At 42.4% G+C, this 18,188-nt stretch overlaps 1 protein-coding gene across 1 annotated transcript in view; it reads left to right on the top strand.

Moving 5' to 3' along the window:
- CRYBG3 (crystallin beta-gamma domain containing 3) overlaps positions 1-18,188 on the top strand; it is a 43,903-nt gene that overhangs the window by 20,783 nt on the left and 4,932 nt on the right. The window contains exons 10-16 of the mRNA XM_034060060.1: positions 948-1,090; positions 1,889-2,015; positions 2,982-3,014; positions 7,134-7,243; positions 7,760-7,886; positions 14,601-14,740; positions 17,420-17,543. Coding sequence (XP_033915951.1) covers positions 948-1,090; positions 1,889-2,015; positions 2,982-3,014; positions 7,134-7,243; positions 7,760-7,886; positions 14,601-14,740; positions 17,420-17,543 — 804 coding nt within the window. The remainder of the gene's footprint in view (positions 1-947; positions 1,091-1,888; positions 2,016-2,981; positions 3,015-7,133; positions 7,244-7,759; positions 7,887-14,600; positions 14,741-17,419; positions 17,544-18,188) is intronic.

Genomic DNA, 18,188 nt, shown 5'->3' on the forward strand with positions numbered 1-18,188 from the left:
GCAGCAAGTATTTAGTGTAATAAATCCTATGATGGTGTCCTCATACATTTGTGAATCTGTGTCAGTTTCTTTATTGGCTTAACCCTTTTCTCTTGCTTGCAAGACCTACTTATTTTCAACTTAATACAACATTGCTGAGTATGTCAGAAACACTGACATTGATTTGGGTTCATGCTTTTTGGTCAAAGTTAAAGGACTAAAGTGAATGGATTGCTGTGTTCTGTTCTCCCAAGCAGTGACTGAACTTTGTGCCTAAAATTGCTAAGCAGTTAAAAAGCTGGAGATTGGAAACCCAAATTCAAATAAGCTGGAGCTGTGCAAGTAACCTGATTAAGTAGCTATGCAAGCTGAAAGTACAAAGAGGTGTCGCATGGTTATATAAAAGAGAATGTGACAGTGTCATGTGGGATTTATTTTATAGCTGCAGCGATTAATCATGCAGTGGATGTATCCAGAAACTGCAAATCTCTTGTGCTGGAAAGGTGATCTTTCCCAGTCTTTCCTCTTTATGATTGTTGCCTTATTGCTGGAAAATGATGAGGAAGGAGAGCTTAAAATAATAGACTATAGTCATACTGATGCTTGGAGTTGTCATTTGTGAAGCTGTTGAAGATCAGTGCTAAATCCCCAGCCCTGAGTCTTGTGTTTCTCACAAAGGCATCATTGCACTCTCAGTCATCCTCGTAGAGGAAAGGGTGGTGCTCATGAGCAGTAGGCTCTTCTTCTCTTCAATGGAAACTACTGAAGGCCATATCAGATCACCAGGCTTCCAGCTAGACACTTCAGTGCCAAAATATCCCATAAAGATCCCCACAGGGGACCTAAGTCCCCCCACTGTTTTATAGAATGCTGTCTTTCAGGCAACAGCTCTTTTCCAAAATGTTTTGTGTTATGAAGTGTCAATGAGCTATGACAGCCTGTCTTTTAACTCCTGTTCTGCCTCTTAGGATTTCATAGAGTCCTCAGTGGCACTTTTTCAGTCTGATGATGAAGATGGGAAAGCATTAGATATCGTCAATGAAGAAATCCCTGATTTGGAGCGGGCTGGATTTGGTTCAGAGACGAGGTCAATTCTTGTGAGAAGTGGAGTGTAAGTCTGCTCAAATACATAGGTTGAGCTTTTAAGTATTTTTGTGTACAGTTGTGTTTGGGCTCATAAATATGTTTCACATGATGCAGGTGGTAAACCTCTAGGGGAGAGCAATGTTTCTTTCTGTTTCCTTGGTAAATGGAAGAAAGAAATAATAATCTTAGGTTTTGTCTAACTCTCATGCTAACACCTTTGTTTGGATCCCAGCATTCTTGTTACTATAGGAAGGTTGTGATGTCCCTTCAGTGGTCTCACAGAAATTCACAGGAAGGATAAGCAGAGGAGCTACGAACTCTTTAGCAATGATGGAGTAGGCTATTACAGGCAAGGAAGTGGTATTGTACATGAAGAATGGTATCAAGGGCTAAAACATAAAATACATTATGGGAAAAAGCACTATGGGAATCATGGGTGGAAATTTCAGACTTTACTATTAATGTTAAAAGTGCAGTATTAAGATTGTCATACCTACCCTAATGATGATGGTTACAGGGATCAGCAACTGTTAAGTGGTGTTATAAAAGATTCAAACTCTAGGACAAGTAGCAATAGTGGGTGTCATGGTTTAAGCCCAGCCAGTAACTATGTTTGTCAAAGCAGTGTTTGCAAAGCAAAAGTAGGAAATCAAGTGTGTGTGATAGTTACATGCTTCTCTTTGGGTTTACCCGTGCATTGTCTGTCAGATGGGCTTGCCAAGGAAACTCCAAAGAAAATTGTTCTATGTAACTTGTTAGTAGTTCCATCAAACTATGTGGAAAAATGTGATGTTTTCAGTGTAATTTTTGTCTCATTCTCCAGGTGGGTCGCCTATCAGCAGAAATACTTCTGTGGAGAACAGTATGTGTTGGAGAAAGGAAAATACAAATGTTTCTTTGACTGGGGAGGATCTAGTAAAATCATCATGTCGATTCGACCCATTAAGTTGGTGAGTTACTGGAACTTAAGGGGGAAACTTAAAAGCAATAAGACCTTTGGAGTGTACAGTAATGTTATAATGTGGCCTGTGCTGTTTAATCAGTTTGTCTGTTTACATGGAAACAATTTATATGTGAATGATATACAGCATCTGTTCAGGATGGAGACTGGAACAGACACTCTGGATCTTTCCATCTGCTGAGAAGAATTATCAGGGAAACTTTGTAAGAACTTCCCTTTGTCAGAATTCACTCATGGAAAGAACCATGTGGCCTGAAAGGCTTAATTTGCCTTAAAACATAGTAATTTATAATGTCTTCATATCCACTATCAATGGATATAAAAATACTTGAGAACTTACCTGGCCCACATGTTGCTGTATAGTAGAGGTCTGACTTTTTTTTTCAGTGTTTATGCTAAATTATTTGTGATACATATAGGAAATAAGGACAGGAGGTATTTTTAATCCATTACTAAATCTAAGGTAGTAGAACCCAAATAGAGTAGTGCCAGAACTTCAAAACCATGATGCAAACCATACCCAATTCTCAACAATAAGTACCTAAGAAGTGATACAACTACACTGAAAATAGGGAAGGAACATTTAACCTTATTTTGAAGAGCACATGTTGAAAAAGTTGTCAGTTTTCTGTTGTTTTTTACTCTTTTTTCAATAAATAGACTCGAAAATAAATGCAGAGATATTTACATGGACTCTAATCCACATTATGTGAACTAATCAATGCTGATGCAAGTTCTTTGTGTGAATGGCACTGAACAGTCAGGCAGGTAGTCATGGGTTTACAGGCAGCTGATGGCCAGGACCAGGGAGGAGAACTGTGCTGAGAGCCTGGGAAGTGTTTTGCTCTGTACTTGACTTGGTAACTAACAAATTTCAGGAGCTTGACTTGGTTTCTAGGAAATGAATTGCAATTAATTGAATTTATTTATATGTGTGTGTGTATATTTATTGCAGGAACCACTTGGAATGAACGAGCCTCCGCATTTGGTATGTTGATGCTATATTACAGTCTCTAGTACTAAACTATAGTTAATAATTAAATACAGGTAATCTTGAATGTCTTGCTTCATTACTTCAAATGGTATCTTAGTATAACCATTTTCATACAGCAGACCATTGATGGAGGAAATGGGTAGATGTGTAACAGTTAAGTTTGCTAACGTTCTGCCCTTGCTGTATTCTAAATCATACCCTTTAGTATTATGTGCTCAAAAATACAAGCAGTTCAGTAGGTTTTGAGTGACTCTGGATGGGTCTCTAGCTTTTTATTCTTTCCTTCCTGTTCTTGTTAACTTGCTATCACATGCATTTATCCTTCTCTGTGGCATATTTTCTTTCCATTATTTTGCACTGTATCTGCTTGTCACTGTCTTGTTCATGTATGAAGTGAAGTAGAAAGTATAAACTGCAGAAAATCAAACTGCACTCTTCATACCTGCATATGCATCAACAGGGGAAGTTGTGGGTTTTAGTCTCATTTGCTGGTCGCTCTGCTTCTCGTAGTCTCTCGAGCATGTATAGCTGCTCCTTAAGGAATGAGCACCACTTACTCCATGCTTCCTTTCTCCTCACAGTACCATGTAACCTTAATTGAGCACATCCTGGTTATAATAAATTTGTGATAAATCTCTTTTGTGATAGGTTCTGACAATTTCCCTGCAAGTTGTATGTACTTTGCTGACAACTTACAAAAAGAAAACAGTCTCTATAATTCACTTTTAGTCTCAAGAACAAGTTAGTTGAAGGTTTTACACTTTTGGTCCTTATCTTACAAGGTTAGATTCCAAAAACGAACCTTTGTGATGCCTTTCTATAACAAAAACCTGCTCTAAGTGTTTGTGCTCATCATCAAGTGTGGTCTGGGTCTCCTGCAACATGCTGTCCCAACAGAGCTCTCCTCCATTCCTGCTTTAGTTGTTTGGTTTCTCTTTCCTATCTGGGAGTGTGCTGCTAGCCTGGGTGATGATCTGTAGTTATATTGCTCTCTCTATGACATGCTTTTGATTAAGCAAATTTGAACAACTTCTTTTGAAGAAACAGGACATTTCAGACAAAATAGACTTTAGAGCTCAGTGATTATCTCATAGAAAACTCAAGTGTTTTGCCATCTGAGCACAGTTCTGCTCTTTCTTGCTTGGATAGGTATAATAGCCCTAAGTGCATGGGAAATACATGCATTGTGTTGCTTAGCAGGTGGACCGCACCCCGCTTTCTTCTTCAAGTATTCTACAGTTTTATGATTAACCCAGGACTACAGGAAATGTTTCCTGTCTGAAGACATAATTGGGGTATTATTTTAGTCTTAAACACTTACTTCCTGCCCGACCTATTCATATGGCAGTTTGTGGCCAAATCCAAAGACTTGCAAACACGTTCCCAGTAAGGCCTTGGTAAATGGTATCAAATGAAGTGAGCGACTCAGAGGAGACTGGTGGGACCCAAACAGTTGAAGATGGTTTTCTCTCCATCTTCAAGGATTCTGGTTTTCGAGGATCTTCCAAAAACTGTTATTTGAGTGTTTTAGGCCAGTTGTGCAGACCTTTAATATAAACTCAAACGTTTGAAGTTTCAGTAAATTGTGCTTTACCATCTTAATTTCCAGTAATGCATAAGACACAAAAAAAACCCAAGCCTGGGTGTGTATATGCACAGGCACCTTTAAATAGTGACATGTACTAGATAGTCTTTAGTGTCTTCTAACAGCAGTCTTACCACCATGTGGAAAGGATATTATTCTGTTTTATCACAATCCTGGTTTTCCCAGGGTTCTGCCCCAAAGCTAGAGAAGGAGGAACATCATTCATCTTGCTACAGTTCTTTTAGGAGGGGAGTTATTTTGAGGAAGTTCTAATGGGGAAAGCATTTAATAACACAGGATAAGTAAAGGGCAGTCTTTTGGCTAAATATGAAGAGTTTCCTATTCAATGAAAGTCTCTTCAGGTTGGAACTTCAAATCAGGGTGTGTATGATCTGGCAAATCCTTAAGCATCCGAATGCTTGACCTTTGTATAAGCTACATGCTAGTTATTTTGAAGGATATAGGTGTTCCCACCTTTAATAAAAGTAGTTCTGAGCTAAGGGAGCTGTTGTCACTGTCTGCAAGATTGTCTTTTTGCACTTCACCTTTCAGAAACTGAAAAGCAGCTAAATTCTCTTAAATCTCTTGGTAAGTCCCCGACCTTTTCCTCCTGCCATATAAACAAAGTATGTACCATATAAGAATGCTTGAAATCACCAATTCTATAAAGCCATTCATTTTATGTATTAAAAGTAAAACTTGGTTTTGCCCAGTAAGAACAAAGCCTCTTTCAATAGGAGCTGACTTGTACAGATAATTCAGGAAGCAGGGGTAATTGCTCTGATAAGTTGCATTTGTATTTAACGTGCTGTCCATTGACTTTTTAGGAAGCAAAACCTCATATAGTCATGTAAAATCCAGACAAAGTGGAGGTAGCTGCAGTTTGAGACTAGTTCCCTGGATGTGTTTAGGAAACATGTAAACATGGTGCTTTAGGGACATGGTTTAGGTGTGGACTCGGCATTGTTAGGTTTACAGTTGGAATAGATCTCAAGTGTCTTTTCCAATGTAAATGTTTTTATGATGCAGTGTTTTCACTGAAGGATCAGAACTTCGCCCCAGCTTTTGTTTAAGACCATCATTCATGGTTATACATGCTCTGTATAAAAATGAGTTGCAGAGCTTTTTAGAAGCCTTCCATAGCACATGGCTATGAAGACAGAGGGTATGCATGTGTGCATGTATATACACACACACCTTTATAGAGTTTTTGAGATAACTGGGCAGAAAACACTATGTAATTACAGCTTAAATAGCTGCTTTCTGACACGGCAGTGCAGTTATAGTTACAGAAAACCCAGACTTTATTCATTACATTGTAGCTGATTTGTGCTCTCTAAATGGCAGTTACAGCAAGTGAGGCCAGGTTAAGCCTTTCTTGTTCTTTCTAACAGGAAACATATTTATTTAGTTTAAAAACACAGTCTGAGCTTTTCCATAAAACCATTTGCTGATATTTGTGTTTGGTCTTCTTGCTCTGTACTGGCAAAAGCATTTGATTTCTTTGGCAGGAAGCTAGGCCAATTTGGGGCATGAAGAGGGAAGTAGCTCTTGCAACAGCCATCGTGTTTTTTTCTTCCATTACAGACTATGAGCTGTTCTTTTGATGCAGTTAAATTTGTCATTCTTTTCCAGCCTTTCTTTTAGGCTTTAAAGTGAAGTTCCCTTCAGTTACACAGGGGCAGCCCAAGGGTACAGAATTCTAGGCAACTTTGCTATAGATTGTAGGTTATATCATAAGATTATTGTTTTTCTCCTTTTTTTCCTTTATTCTTTTACTACAATGCTTTCAATCTTGCTGCTGTTTCAGGCTGCATTGATCACATCTTACCAGCAGGATATGCTTCTGTGTGGCTTGAAGCTCTTCACTGCAACATGTAAAAGCATCTTAGCATAACTTCTGAAGTTCATAGTGCATCTAGAAGGCTGCACCCAGTTACCCCAGAAATTCCCCTGCTAGTCTTAAATGAGAAGCTACCTGTGATCACTGCTGTCACAGAAGATGTCAAGGCACTTCGTCAACAGGAGCCCTTTATCTTTTGGCCAACACTTCCCCATCCTTTTCTGAACACTAGATTGTTGAGCTGTAGCAAGAGTTAACTGCACTGCAGTTCAGGGGTACTTTGGATGGAACATAACATCATTCAGTCCTAGACTTCTTTTTCTCTGGGCCCTCTCCTGCTGCAGTTGAACTTATGCTTGATACCAGCTGCCTTAGTATCACTGGGAAGCATCCTGTACTGGGCCCAGGGATCATAAAACACTTTATCTTTCTCAAAATGAAGCAGCTGTAGAAACGTAGAAGATGCCTTTAATAAGAATTCATTCTATTTATTGTATCTTTGTGAATTGAATGGGTACTTCTCATTGTCCCTGCTCATTGCAGGAGGGTTGGACTTAGATGATCCCTTCCAATCCAAACTGTTCTATGATTGATTCTCTAAGAGCACAGCTATCTCTGTTTACATTAATGATAATGCATTTGTTTTCCTTCTAGTCATTGGTTTTGTTTTGTTTTGTTCTTGTAGCTCAAAGCTTTCAGTAATACACATTTCCAAGGAGCATGTATAGATTTCACAGCAGAAGTTTCTGATTTTACATCATTCATACCATGTTCTTTTAAGGTTCTTCGGGGATGGTAAGTCTCGTTTTACATGCCACCATTTTAAGTAATAGGAAAATTGGGGTTTTTTTGACCATTACTAAATTTCAGACAGCTGGAAGTGCATAACACATGCCCATCATATTCCATCATGTATTAGACCCTTTGTCTTGCAGTGCATCTCAGTAACTGTTGTCCTGTCATTGCTTTGGGTAGTGCGCATTTTCCTTTCCCTGTGGGAAGTTTGCACAGTTACTGTAATTCTTGTTTTTCCTCCAGTTAGAATTTATTCCAGCTTTTGGGAACTTGGTGCAGAAGAAGTGTCTGCATTCCACTTGCGCCGCTTGACTCTGGAACTGAGATTTCTGTACCACATGATCTGATTTTCCTCTTGTGGTTGCTTTGTCCCGTAGCCTTTCGAGTCACGTTACCTTTAAGCTTAACAAGAACAAACAGTTTTTTATCCCTTATTTCCTTAGCAAACATTAAGTCTTGAATGAAGCTTCATAAGCAGCTGGGCAGCTAATCTCTTCTGGTATATTATTCTTGCAGTTGGCTCCTGTATTACCAAGGGGAAACCACTGACAATCACTGTGTGCTGGAAGAAGGCCTCTACGTTGACCTCAGTTCCTGTGGCTGCCCGACTGCTACAATCAAATCCCTCAAGCCTATTCAATACGTAAGGACTTTATAGCAGAAAAACAAGTAACCTTTTGGAACTCTTTTCCTAGTCAGATGTCTGAAGCAAGTGCTTGTGCTAAACAAACTCTCGCTCAGGGAACAGAGTGAAGTTTGGTTTCTTGGCTTACATATTTGGGGCTGGGAACAAGCCAGGCTGTATGTATGTGTGTACGTGGTCACTTGTAGGGACATGCTTTTGGGTGGTCTGGCCTCAGAGTTGCTCTGTTTTGTCCAAGTTGCATTGGTTGGCATTTTCCTGACTGGTCTTGTGGCCAGTTGACTCTGGCTGGGTGCCATGTGCCCACCAAAGCCAATCTATATCACTACACTTTCTCAGCTGGACAGGGGAGAGAAAACATACAACAGGCTCATGGACTGTGATAAAGAAAGGGAGAAATCACTCACTGGTTATCATCATTGCATGGTTACAGGGGTGCTGGGGAGGGACTATTGATTAGGGACTGTAGTGATAGGACAAGGAGTAATGGGTTGAAACTTAAACAGCAGAGGTTTAGACTGGATATAAGGAAGAAATTCTTTACTGTGAGGGTGGTGAGGTACTGGAATGGGTTGCCCAGGGAGGTAGTGAATGCTCTGTCCTTGGCAGTGTTCAAGACCAGGTTGAATGAAGCCTTGAGTGCCATGGTTTAGTGTGAGGTGTCTGTGCCCATGGCAGGGGGGTTGGAACTGGATGATCTTAAGGTCCTTTCCAATCCTAACTATTCAATGATTCTATGCTCATGGGCAAAACGGGCTTGACTTGGTGAGAGCTGGTCTTCTCTGTAGTTACGTAGATACAGTGACTTCAGTTGAGCTATAGCTTCCCACCTGCTGAGAGCCTGGTTTTCAGATTGAAGATCTCCTTTTCACATTAGGCTTTTGGACCCTGTTAAATCAGAGGGAAGTTTTGACACGCAGTGATATGTTTCATTCTAATCCCCCAGCCTGTCACCTCACAGGGAAGTTACTATGCAGTTTGGCATAGTAAGAAGCTACTGGCAGCCCTTACCAAAGGCCAAGCCCTGGGAGAAGTGTGTTTGGCTGGCCAAGTGTGGGAAGCTTACACACATCTTCCTGTACTTCGTAAGTGCCTCGCACCTCATAGTTCAGTTCTCTCTTGCCAATAGCTCTTGTATTTTAAAAAAGCAAGATACTAAACAGCATAAAACACTATTGAACCACACCTGTTTCACAAATAGAAATGCCCTCATCGGCTCCTAAGACATTGTGTGTGCTGATAGCCCGGGACAGCACTCAGAGGCGTTGTGTAGTACAGACGTGATGTTAAGCACGCAGCCCTAAGTTTCGTCAGTGGTCAGAAACAGCCACAGTTAATTCTGTGCATTGTCCACAGTGCACTGTTCTTGGAACAGAGCCCTTCTTGTTACAAGATATTTTTGTTAGCTCATTCAAGAGAGCAGCAGACATATTCCCAAGTGGAATTGTTGTACAGCTTTATTGAATTCAGTTATGACATTGGGTTCATTATTGAGTTTTAAATACCAGCCCAAGCTCAGACCCAAGGTGTGTATCTCAATAGCTTATGTGTGAGAGGAAGAATGTTTAACCCTGACACCAAGCCCTGAATGTGCATTGTCTCCTGCTTTCCTTTAAGTGAGATGTATTTACTCTAAGTGTGACTGTTGGAAGGACTCTCACGCTGGGGGGGAGCCATGTATTGCTTCAGTGTGTGAGGTTTCTGCTTCCCAGATGCTGACTTCAAGTAGAGGCCCATGTGTGGCACTGGCAGAGGGGAAACTGCTTTTAGCAGTACAAAGGACTCATAAAGCTTGCTCATTCCCAGCCTTTGAAGGCAGTCCAAGTCTGTTGTCTGGTGTAGGTGTGGTCCAGTTGTATCTTTAAGAAGTAGATTGTTCCAGCCAGTCCTTTGGGATAGGAGAACAAATCTGTTGGAGGAAACAGGGACCTGGGATCTGGGTATTGCCTTCCTAATTTGCCAGATTGTAGTGATAACTAACGATGTGTTACATTGATACTGTACAGCCCAGTGCAGTCCCAGCTCTGGGCCTCTTCAGGATATATGTAAGCATACAGATGATTTGTGTGGGACTAACTCCAGAGTAGCTGTGGAACAGAGCAGTCAGCACAGGCCACTGACACGTGTGGGGTGTGCAGCTTGGCCACACCGAGTTCTGCATCTTACTCTGAATCAAGATGTACTTTCTATTCCAGTAACTAAAAGGAACTTCCAGCTTTTGCTATTGCATGCAGCAGTACCTTCAGTGTAGCTTAATGAGTTTTCATTGCAAATATATACCAGTTCTGAGGGGTTTTTTGGATGTTGTCAGCTGCCACTGGGCTCTGCATTTTGGAATGAGAATCTGGGGATTAAAGGTACATAGTTGTAGTACTCCATGGCATGGGTGTGCTTCTGTTGGCAGAGTTTGGCAGGTTTGTAAGGAGAGTGGGAAAGGTGTTCCCTTATTCCTAGGAACCTCTTTCCTATCTTATCTTATTATCTGAGGTGTGTAATACTTCAGCTAAATCTTTAGGAGGCCTTACCTGTATTTTTTCCCCTGCTGTTCCATTTCACTCAGAAATGGACTGTTTTTTGCTTCTGGGAGTGTTCAGGAAAAGCTTCAGGTTAATCAGAGGATACAAAGAGGAAACAAAGTGTATTTGTATCTAGATAATGAGAAAATCATGTACTTTGTTGTTGGTATTCTGGGAGGGAAAAGTGTTGTAATATCCATGTATTAATCAAGATTGCATATTGAATAGCATTGTGTTACAAGGCACTTTCCCTTCTGAAAGGGGAATGCTTCTGAAAAAACCAATGAGTCTTTTTCATGTACAATTTTGTGTGGAGAATGTGCTAAAAAGTGTCACAGGAATGTCTGTCTTTATGTGAACAGGTAGTGACACACTTTGGAAGCCCACTTAACATTACTTCCCCCTACATGTGTATTAGTAGTGGTAGGAGGAGCACTGGAATGAATGTAAGCTGCTTCTTACTGTTAATAGCAGTGCTGCAGGCAGGCAAAAGCAGAGCACAGGTTAAGAGTTGCTGCATTTGCTACAGAGGTGCAGGTTTCCTTGCCTGCATTATCAAGGACTTAACATCTGTTTGGCCATGGAAGGGAAAGTGTGGCCCCTCACCTGGTGGCAAGAGAGCAGGTAAAGGCAGCTGCACCTCTCAGAGGGCCATGGTTGCTTATGGGGGCTGTTGTCCGGTGTTTGTTGCTTGAAGAGGTTAATCTTTTGGGATAGAAACCCTTACAGGATGTTCTTTCAATGGGCAGTTCAGCTCTAGTGCTCCCTTTTCTCAATCATGTTGTTTTGCCAAACTCCCTGTTATGCTTGGTGTGACTTAGGTGGATAAGAGCATCCAGGGCTGTTGCAGTGAGCGATTACTTTTCCTTCTACAATGTTGTTTAATTTTAGGGTTGAAGTCAAGTCTTAGAGTTTCTAAAAACAAAAATGAGATCTGGGTTGTAGGTTGCACAACACCTTTGGTTTTAATTCCTTTTTGTTTGCTTTATTTTTTCTGTTGAGGCATTCCTTATTCTTGCTGTAATCAGTTGTGATAGTTTGTGTATTTCTGCATTGATTATCTTTTCTTAGTTAAATACAGGTGTTAACTAATCTCCCCAGCATTCCTGTGAGGCAAGTAATGAAATCAGATACAAAACTGAATCTGTGTTTCCCAGGGCCAGTGAATGAGTCATTCTGTGGAGGTGGGACTGGACTGTGGGTGTTCCTGTCATCCAGCACCGTGTTCTCTTCCTCAGCCAGGCATCCTTCCCACACTGAAGGGAGTAGCCAGGCGAGTGCAGCTTCAGTAAAGGCAGTTGTAAATGAGGAGTTAGCCAAGACTAAAGGTTTTTCCAGGGATGGTGTAACACAGCTCTGAAGGCTCCTCCAATTAAGGCTCTGGTAAATGCTGTTTGCAGAGCAGCAGGGATGCAAAGTGTGGCTAGCCCAACTAGGGAAGTAATAATACCCCTGTACTGGGCACTGGTGAGGCTGCACCTGGAATGCTGTGTTCAGTTCTGGGTCTCTCACTACAACAGAGACATGGAGGTGGTGGAGTGGGGCCAGAGAAGGGGTGGTCCTGTGGATTTCTTTCTTTAGCTTTATTAAGCTTTCCCTTCAAAGTCTGCAAAATCTAAGCTTGCCAAAAGAGGTATGAGGAGAAATATGTTTTGAGTTGAGCCCTTCTAAAAAGAGTTTATTCAGTTATAATTTGCACAAACTTCATAATGAGAAATGACCCTGGTGTTATCCATAGCTTAAATTCTACTTGTTTTGATTATAAGCCTGTGTGCAAATTCAATGAGAAAATGAACATGAGCCAGCTTCAGTGTGAGCTCACAGCCCAGAAAGCGACCTTATTCTGGGCTGCATCAAAAGGAGCATGACCAGCAGGTCAAAGGAGCCGATCCTGCCCCTCTGCTCTGCTCTTGTGGGACTTCACCTGGAGCACTGTGTGCAGTTCTGGTGTCCTCAACATAAAAAGGGACATGGAACTGTTGGAACAAGTCCAGAGGAGGCCACGAGGATGATCAGGGGCTGGAGCACCTCCTGTATGAAGACAGGCTGAGAAAGTTGGGGCTGTTCAGCCTGGAGAAGAGAAGGCTGCGTGGAGACCTCATAGCAGCCTTCCAGTATCTGAAGGGAGCCTACAGGGATGCTCAAGAGGGACTATTGATTAGGGGCTGTAGTGATAGGACAAGGGGTAATGGGTTCAAACTTAAACAGGGGAAGTTTAGATTGGATATAAGGAAGAAATTCTTTACTGTGAGGGTGCTGAGGCACTGGAATGGGTTGCCCAGGGAGGCTGTGAATGCTCCATCCCTGGCAGTGTTCAAGGCCAGGCTGGACAGAGCCTTGGGTGATATGGTTTAGTGTGAGGTGTCCCTGCCCATGGCAGGGGGGTTGGAACTGGATGATCTTAAGGTCCTTTCTAACCCTAACTATTCTATTATATTCATCCATGCACTTGGTTTTCAGTTCTGGCACCTCTTGGTGAGCATCTTTGTATCTGTTTGCTACTGCTTTACCATGGGTCAAGCACTTAAGCCTTGTACTGCAAACAAAAGGCATTTGAAGGAAGCTCCTCTTGCACTGATCTTTGTTTAATGTCAAACACTTGAGGCTTGCATTGTTTCTGTTTCTGAACTGGTAAAGCATACAATTCTCTTCTGACTTGTAAAACATCAGTGGTTCCTGGCTTCCCTGTTTCAAAAAGGTAGAAGTCATTGGGGGAAGGTCTGAGTTGAGCTGTGCAGGAGAGTTTTTAGTACTTTGCTTTCCTTGGATTGCTTTGCAGCCTCTGAAACCACATGGTGGAGAGGGAAAGAATCAAGCTGTGCCACTTTCATTGCATGGCGTGCTGCATTAGCCATAGACTAATGCATTAGCCATAGACTACCACACCTGCTAAGTAAAGAGTATCACTGTGTTTAACAGTTTACAAGGCTGCTTGTGTCTTGAAATGCTATGTAAATACAGTCTTCCTTAATCACTGGCCTCTTGAATGTATTCAATCTCTTCAAGCTTCTCCCTGGACACTGCCATTCAAAACCAGGGCAAGTAAAACCTATTGAAACTTAATTGGTGCTGGTTTAAGCAAGACAGTCCCTTAATGCACAATGATCAGGTAAAGTGATTCTTTGGTGCTTTGTCATTGTTGCAATTGTCAAGCTTTCCCCAAAGGATGGCGTTTCTAGTGTTTTCCTTGAAATAACTACAAAAGGAAGCAACGGTAATCCTGACCCAGACATGGGAATGACTTGCCAGTTGTGGGTAAATGTAGATGTCTTTGGCTCACCTTTCAAACCTGGGACTAAAGCAGCTGTTGTATTCTCTGCCCAGTTGCCCTGTGCCTCCTTGGCCTGTCAGGATAGGAGGAAGGGTGGGAGCAAGAAGCTTAATGGCATATCCTCAGAACCTTGGGGTTTGCTGTTGGTAGTTTCCATGGAGCTATGAAAACAGAATCAGACAAAAAAGCCAGGCCAAGTCTTTGCTGCCAGCTGTTGGTGTAAAAGGGTATATATAAACTGAGTAATCAGCTTGTTGCTCTGTGTTCGGTTATGGAAATACAAGAGCTTCAGTGCTTGAGGCAGCAGCTTGTTTTATTTGTTCTGTGCTTCACATCCAAGCCAAGGTCAGTGGAGTCCTGAGGTCCCGCTGGAAAAGTGGTCTGTGTCCTGGTGATGGGTTGTGTGTGTGTGGCATAGGTGCAGTGTCTGCTGTGTACCTATAGACTGGGAGCCTTAGCAAGCAGATGGGGCTTTCTCAGATCTAGTAAGTTCAACCTGCTTCCAACACAGAAGAGCTAAAGTCACTTTAATTGACTCCACCAATTTGCTGTTCTGATTCTTGGTGTATATATAAATGGATGTGCTGGATCAGATGACTTGTCCATCTTTTATGGCATTCCTTGTCCCTTACCGTATTGAATATTGCAACAGCAATATGAATTTTAGGTTTTGGGTAACAACTTCCAGCAATAAGGGTGTCAGATAGTGTTTCACATGATTGCTAATGCACTAGTGAAAATTGGACCTGTTCTGGACATGGCTTTTGGTCTCCACTTTCCCTATGTTACTGCTGAGGGAGTGTGATCCAACCCAGAAGCATGTGGAAATTAAGCTGAAATGGGCACATGTGTGTGCATCACACACTTGACACCTGAAGTTAGACTATTCCTAGTTAAGCTTTGCTTGCTTTCTTTCTTCCCTCCCAGGTTTTTGCTGAGCCCTCCATCAGTCTGTTCGCTCTGGAATGCTGCAAGGGTAGAGAGCTGCACTTCAGCGAACCCATCAATTCTGTTTTGAATGAGGACCTTCATTTTTACACTCAGTCTGTGTGGGTGAGAAGTGGATTGTAAGTATGGACAAAACATCCTCATCAGTTGTGCACTATGGCAGATAATAACTGAGCATGCATTTTGTCCCTATTGCTGCCTTTTTTTCCCTAGGACGTGTTTTACATTCTATCTTCTATGTTGTGACAATATAAAATCCTAAAATGTGGTTGAATGTTAGACCTACTTTTTGTATCAGGACTCAAAATGAACAACAACTGGACAGAGGGTGTATTTCCCTGTGTACGAATCATCCTTTTATCCCTGTACGGTAAGGAACAACAGAGCCCATTCAAGTCATGAGCCAGAAGTAAGTTTTGATTGCTGACTTCCAAAGACAGGTGGATAAACTCAGAGTGCTGTTATTAACTGGCTGTAAAACACCAGCTATAGACTGCAGCTATTTAACTTGAAGCACTGCAGTGGTTCAGTGGAGCTTGACATGCTCATCGGCTGCCAAAGAGAAGCTCAGGGTGGATGTGACAGCTGGAGCAGTAATTTGCTCTGTTATTGGTCTGACCCCCTCCAAACACACCCAGGGTCTTCTGTGAAAGCCATTTTCTATCTACAGAAGCCACCTTCTAACCTCTTCTGCCTTTCTCCCTTTCACCTTTTGGAGAAGCTCCCATGTATTCTCTCTGGGCCAGGTTTTCAGCCTCCACACCCTCAGCAGCAACAAACAACTTGCAGAACCTCATCCTGTGACTGAGACTGACTGGAAACTGGTGTTCTTCCAGTGTGACTCGTTTCCTGTTTGTTTAACCTTTTCCCCACGTTTCCCACATAGACAAGGATGTAATTTTCTTGAGAGATCCTGTGGGATGACACAAAACCAGGCAGAATTTGAACTAATTGGGCATAGATTTAGTACAGATGCTCATGGCTTAGGAGTATCTCTGTGATTCTGATAGTGAGTTTTTCAAATGCATCTAGTCTGTTACCCCTTATAAGTCAAAACCCTGCTAGGAATACCAGTGATAACACTGCTGAGCTCTGAGCCCTTGCTGGAAATACAGGGAATGAGGGATCATCTGCTGCTGTTGTCTTGAGGTGCGTCAGGCTGAGGACAGGATAAACACATTCCCCCTTGATCTGTGATCCTTTGGAGAAGGAAGGGCTTTCTGCTGGAAGAACACCTATTTCTGATGGGAGCATGTATCGTGGGAGCTCTGGGGAATGTCTGTATGGGGTTTGTTTGCCTTATCTGTGATGAAGTGTTCAGGAAGGTGGATTTAGAGGGGTTTTGGCTCCTTGCCCCAGAGCCCACTGTCAGCTTCAGACAAATGACAAAGGTTTAAGTAAATATACCTATACTGGCATGTTGCTGCCAGGCCTAGGTTTGAGGATCCTTGATCTCCTCAGTGAGGAATAGCCCAGGTCTGGACTGGGGCTTGGCAAAGGGGGCCTAGGGGCTGATGTACTCCAAGGTGTGGGAAAGGTGTCACAGGGGAGCCTGCTGGTCAGCATCAGAGCCAAGATGAGCTCTGTCTGTGTCACTGAATACCTTAAGCCCAACCTGGCTTCACGTGGTTATTACTGTAACAGTTTCTGTACTGTTTTCTACATATGTCAGCTTTGAAACTGCATTTCAAATGAGGCGCTCCAAGGTGCCCCAAGAACATGAGCAGTGAATTCTCATTGACCTGACAATTGGTGAGAAAGGAAGTCAGGAATGTGTTAAGGGTATAAGGAGCACACAGTGATGGTTAGGCTGCTCTGAATACCTGGTAGGCAGGAGGTATGTGGCTTAAATTGAAGAGACAGTGATACAGGCTTCTTTATGAGGCAGTTCATGGTTGGCAGGCTCAGCCTCCCTGGACTCCTGAGCAGGGCTGGCTGGCAGTTTCTCCATATTAGCAATGGGAAAAAGTAAATTACAGGTGTTGTGAGGGCTGTGGATGCTTAAAGAGTGCAGGCATCCCTCGTGTGCTTGGCAGCTGACCTGTAAAACAGGTAACGTGGGGAAACCAGTGTTTTCCTTGTGTATGGATGAGTTAATGAGTCAGGCATTTAGGATTCACTGCCTGCACAACAATGTCCTATTGATACAAACAAAACCAATCTGTGATCCAGAGGCTGCCTTTGTAAGCAGCTACACAGTACTTACTGAGCTGATGCTTGGGTAACAAGAGAGCTGTATCTGAGTGTGCTTTAACTCTGTGCTAAAGGATGTAGTCATGTCTGTGACTCAGGTATATTTACTACAGAAAAGTCTGTTAGAGCATTGTGTATGTTTTGGAGTATTTTATATGTGTTTTCAGACAATAGCTATAGAAAGAGCTATAAAAAGCTTTATTTATAACAAAAGGAAGCATCACACAAGACTCTCTCATAACTAAGATGTACCACCAGGTGAAGATGGAAGTGGTCCATTCTGGTATGTGACTTTCTAGGTTCCAAATGCATCCCAGAGAAGCCTCCCTTAATTGTATGTGGGTTCATGCAGGGGTTATTTTATTTGTGGGGAAAAAGTGGAGGAAGTGGAGGTTGCAAGTTTCAGGCAGACAAACAGAAAACAGGTCTGAATTTAGACTGAAAATGGTTATATCACTGAAATGGATGGTGTTTTGCGGTGTGGCAACAGAGGTTTGATAGGAGCACTGCTGCAGGGAGGTTTGCTGGCTTTCATGAACCCAAGCCTGCAGTTCAGTTCTGCTGTGGCTAATGTGTATTCTTCCATGTTCTGTTCCTGTGTCCAGGTGGATTGCATATGAGGGATGTAATTTCTTAGGAAAGCAGATTCTGCTGGAGCCCAGCGAGATTTCCAACTGGAATGAGCACAGTGGCTGGAAAGTGATCGGGTCCCTTCGTCCTGTGAAGCAGGTACTGTAGGACTATATGAGAACAGGTCTGGTTTTGGGCGCACAAGTATCAGCACTACAACTAAGTATAATGGGGTGCGTTGTGCTTCTTAAATCAGGTCAAATGATGACAGCCCAAAGGACCCACTGGAAGATAAGCGAAGCAGAAAATTCTTCTAGTGGCAGTTAGAGATCTATATTAGGCTCCAAAAGGGAAATAATTCCTGGTTCCTTTGGAGCCAAGCTTTGTTTTTCCTGAATAGTTCATTAGCATGTTCTGTAGCTGCTCTATTTTTATGGTTTTGCCATATAATGAGAAAACCAATTTTGCATTGGCTTGATTCATAATGAACATAAATGGAAGTGATTTTATTGTGCTGTAGCCTGGATTCCCAAAAGAAGCAAAGCTTACACATTCCCACCAGGATTTCCCTCTCTGCCCCCACAAGCTATGCCAGTTTCAGTCTCATTGAGAGATTCAGGCCTCAAACCCACACAGTGCTCAGGAGCTTTGGGAAAGATGGGTGGAGAAGCAAGACTTGAGCTATAAGCCCCTCACTGAAGGGTATAATTCTGCCCCTTGGCCTAGCCAAGATGCCTCAGGATGCATCCAGACTAGGCAAAGCAAGTGTTGGTGTGTGCCCTGCACGTAGCTGTGGGAGGACAG

This window comes from Melopsittacus undulatus, chromosome 2 (genome assembly GCF_012275295.1).
Source record: "Melopsittacus undulatus isolate bMelUnd1 chromosome 2, bMelUnd1.mat.Z, whole genome shotgun sequence".
In the NCBI taxonomy this organism is placed as follows: domain Eukaryota; kingdom Metazoa; phylum Chordata; class Aves; order Psittaciformes; family Psittaculidae; genus Melopsittacus; species Melopsittacus undulatus.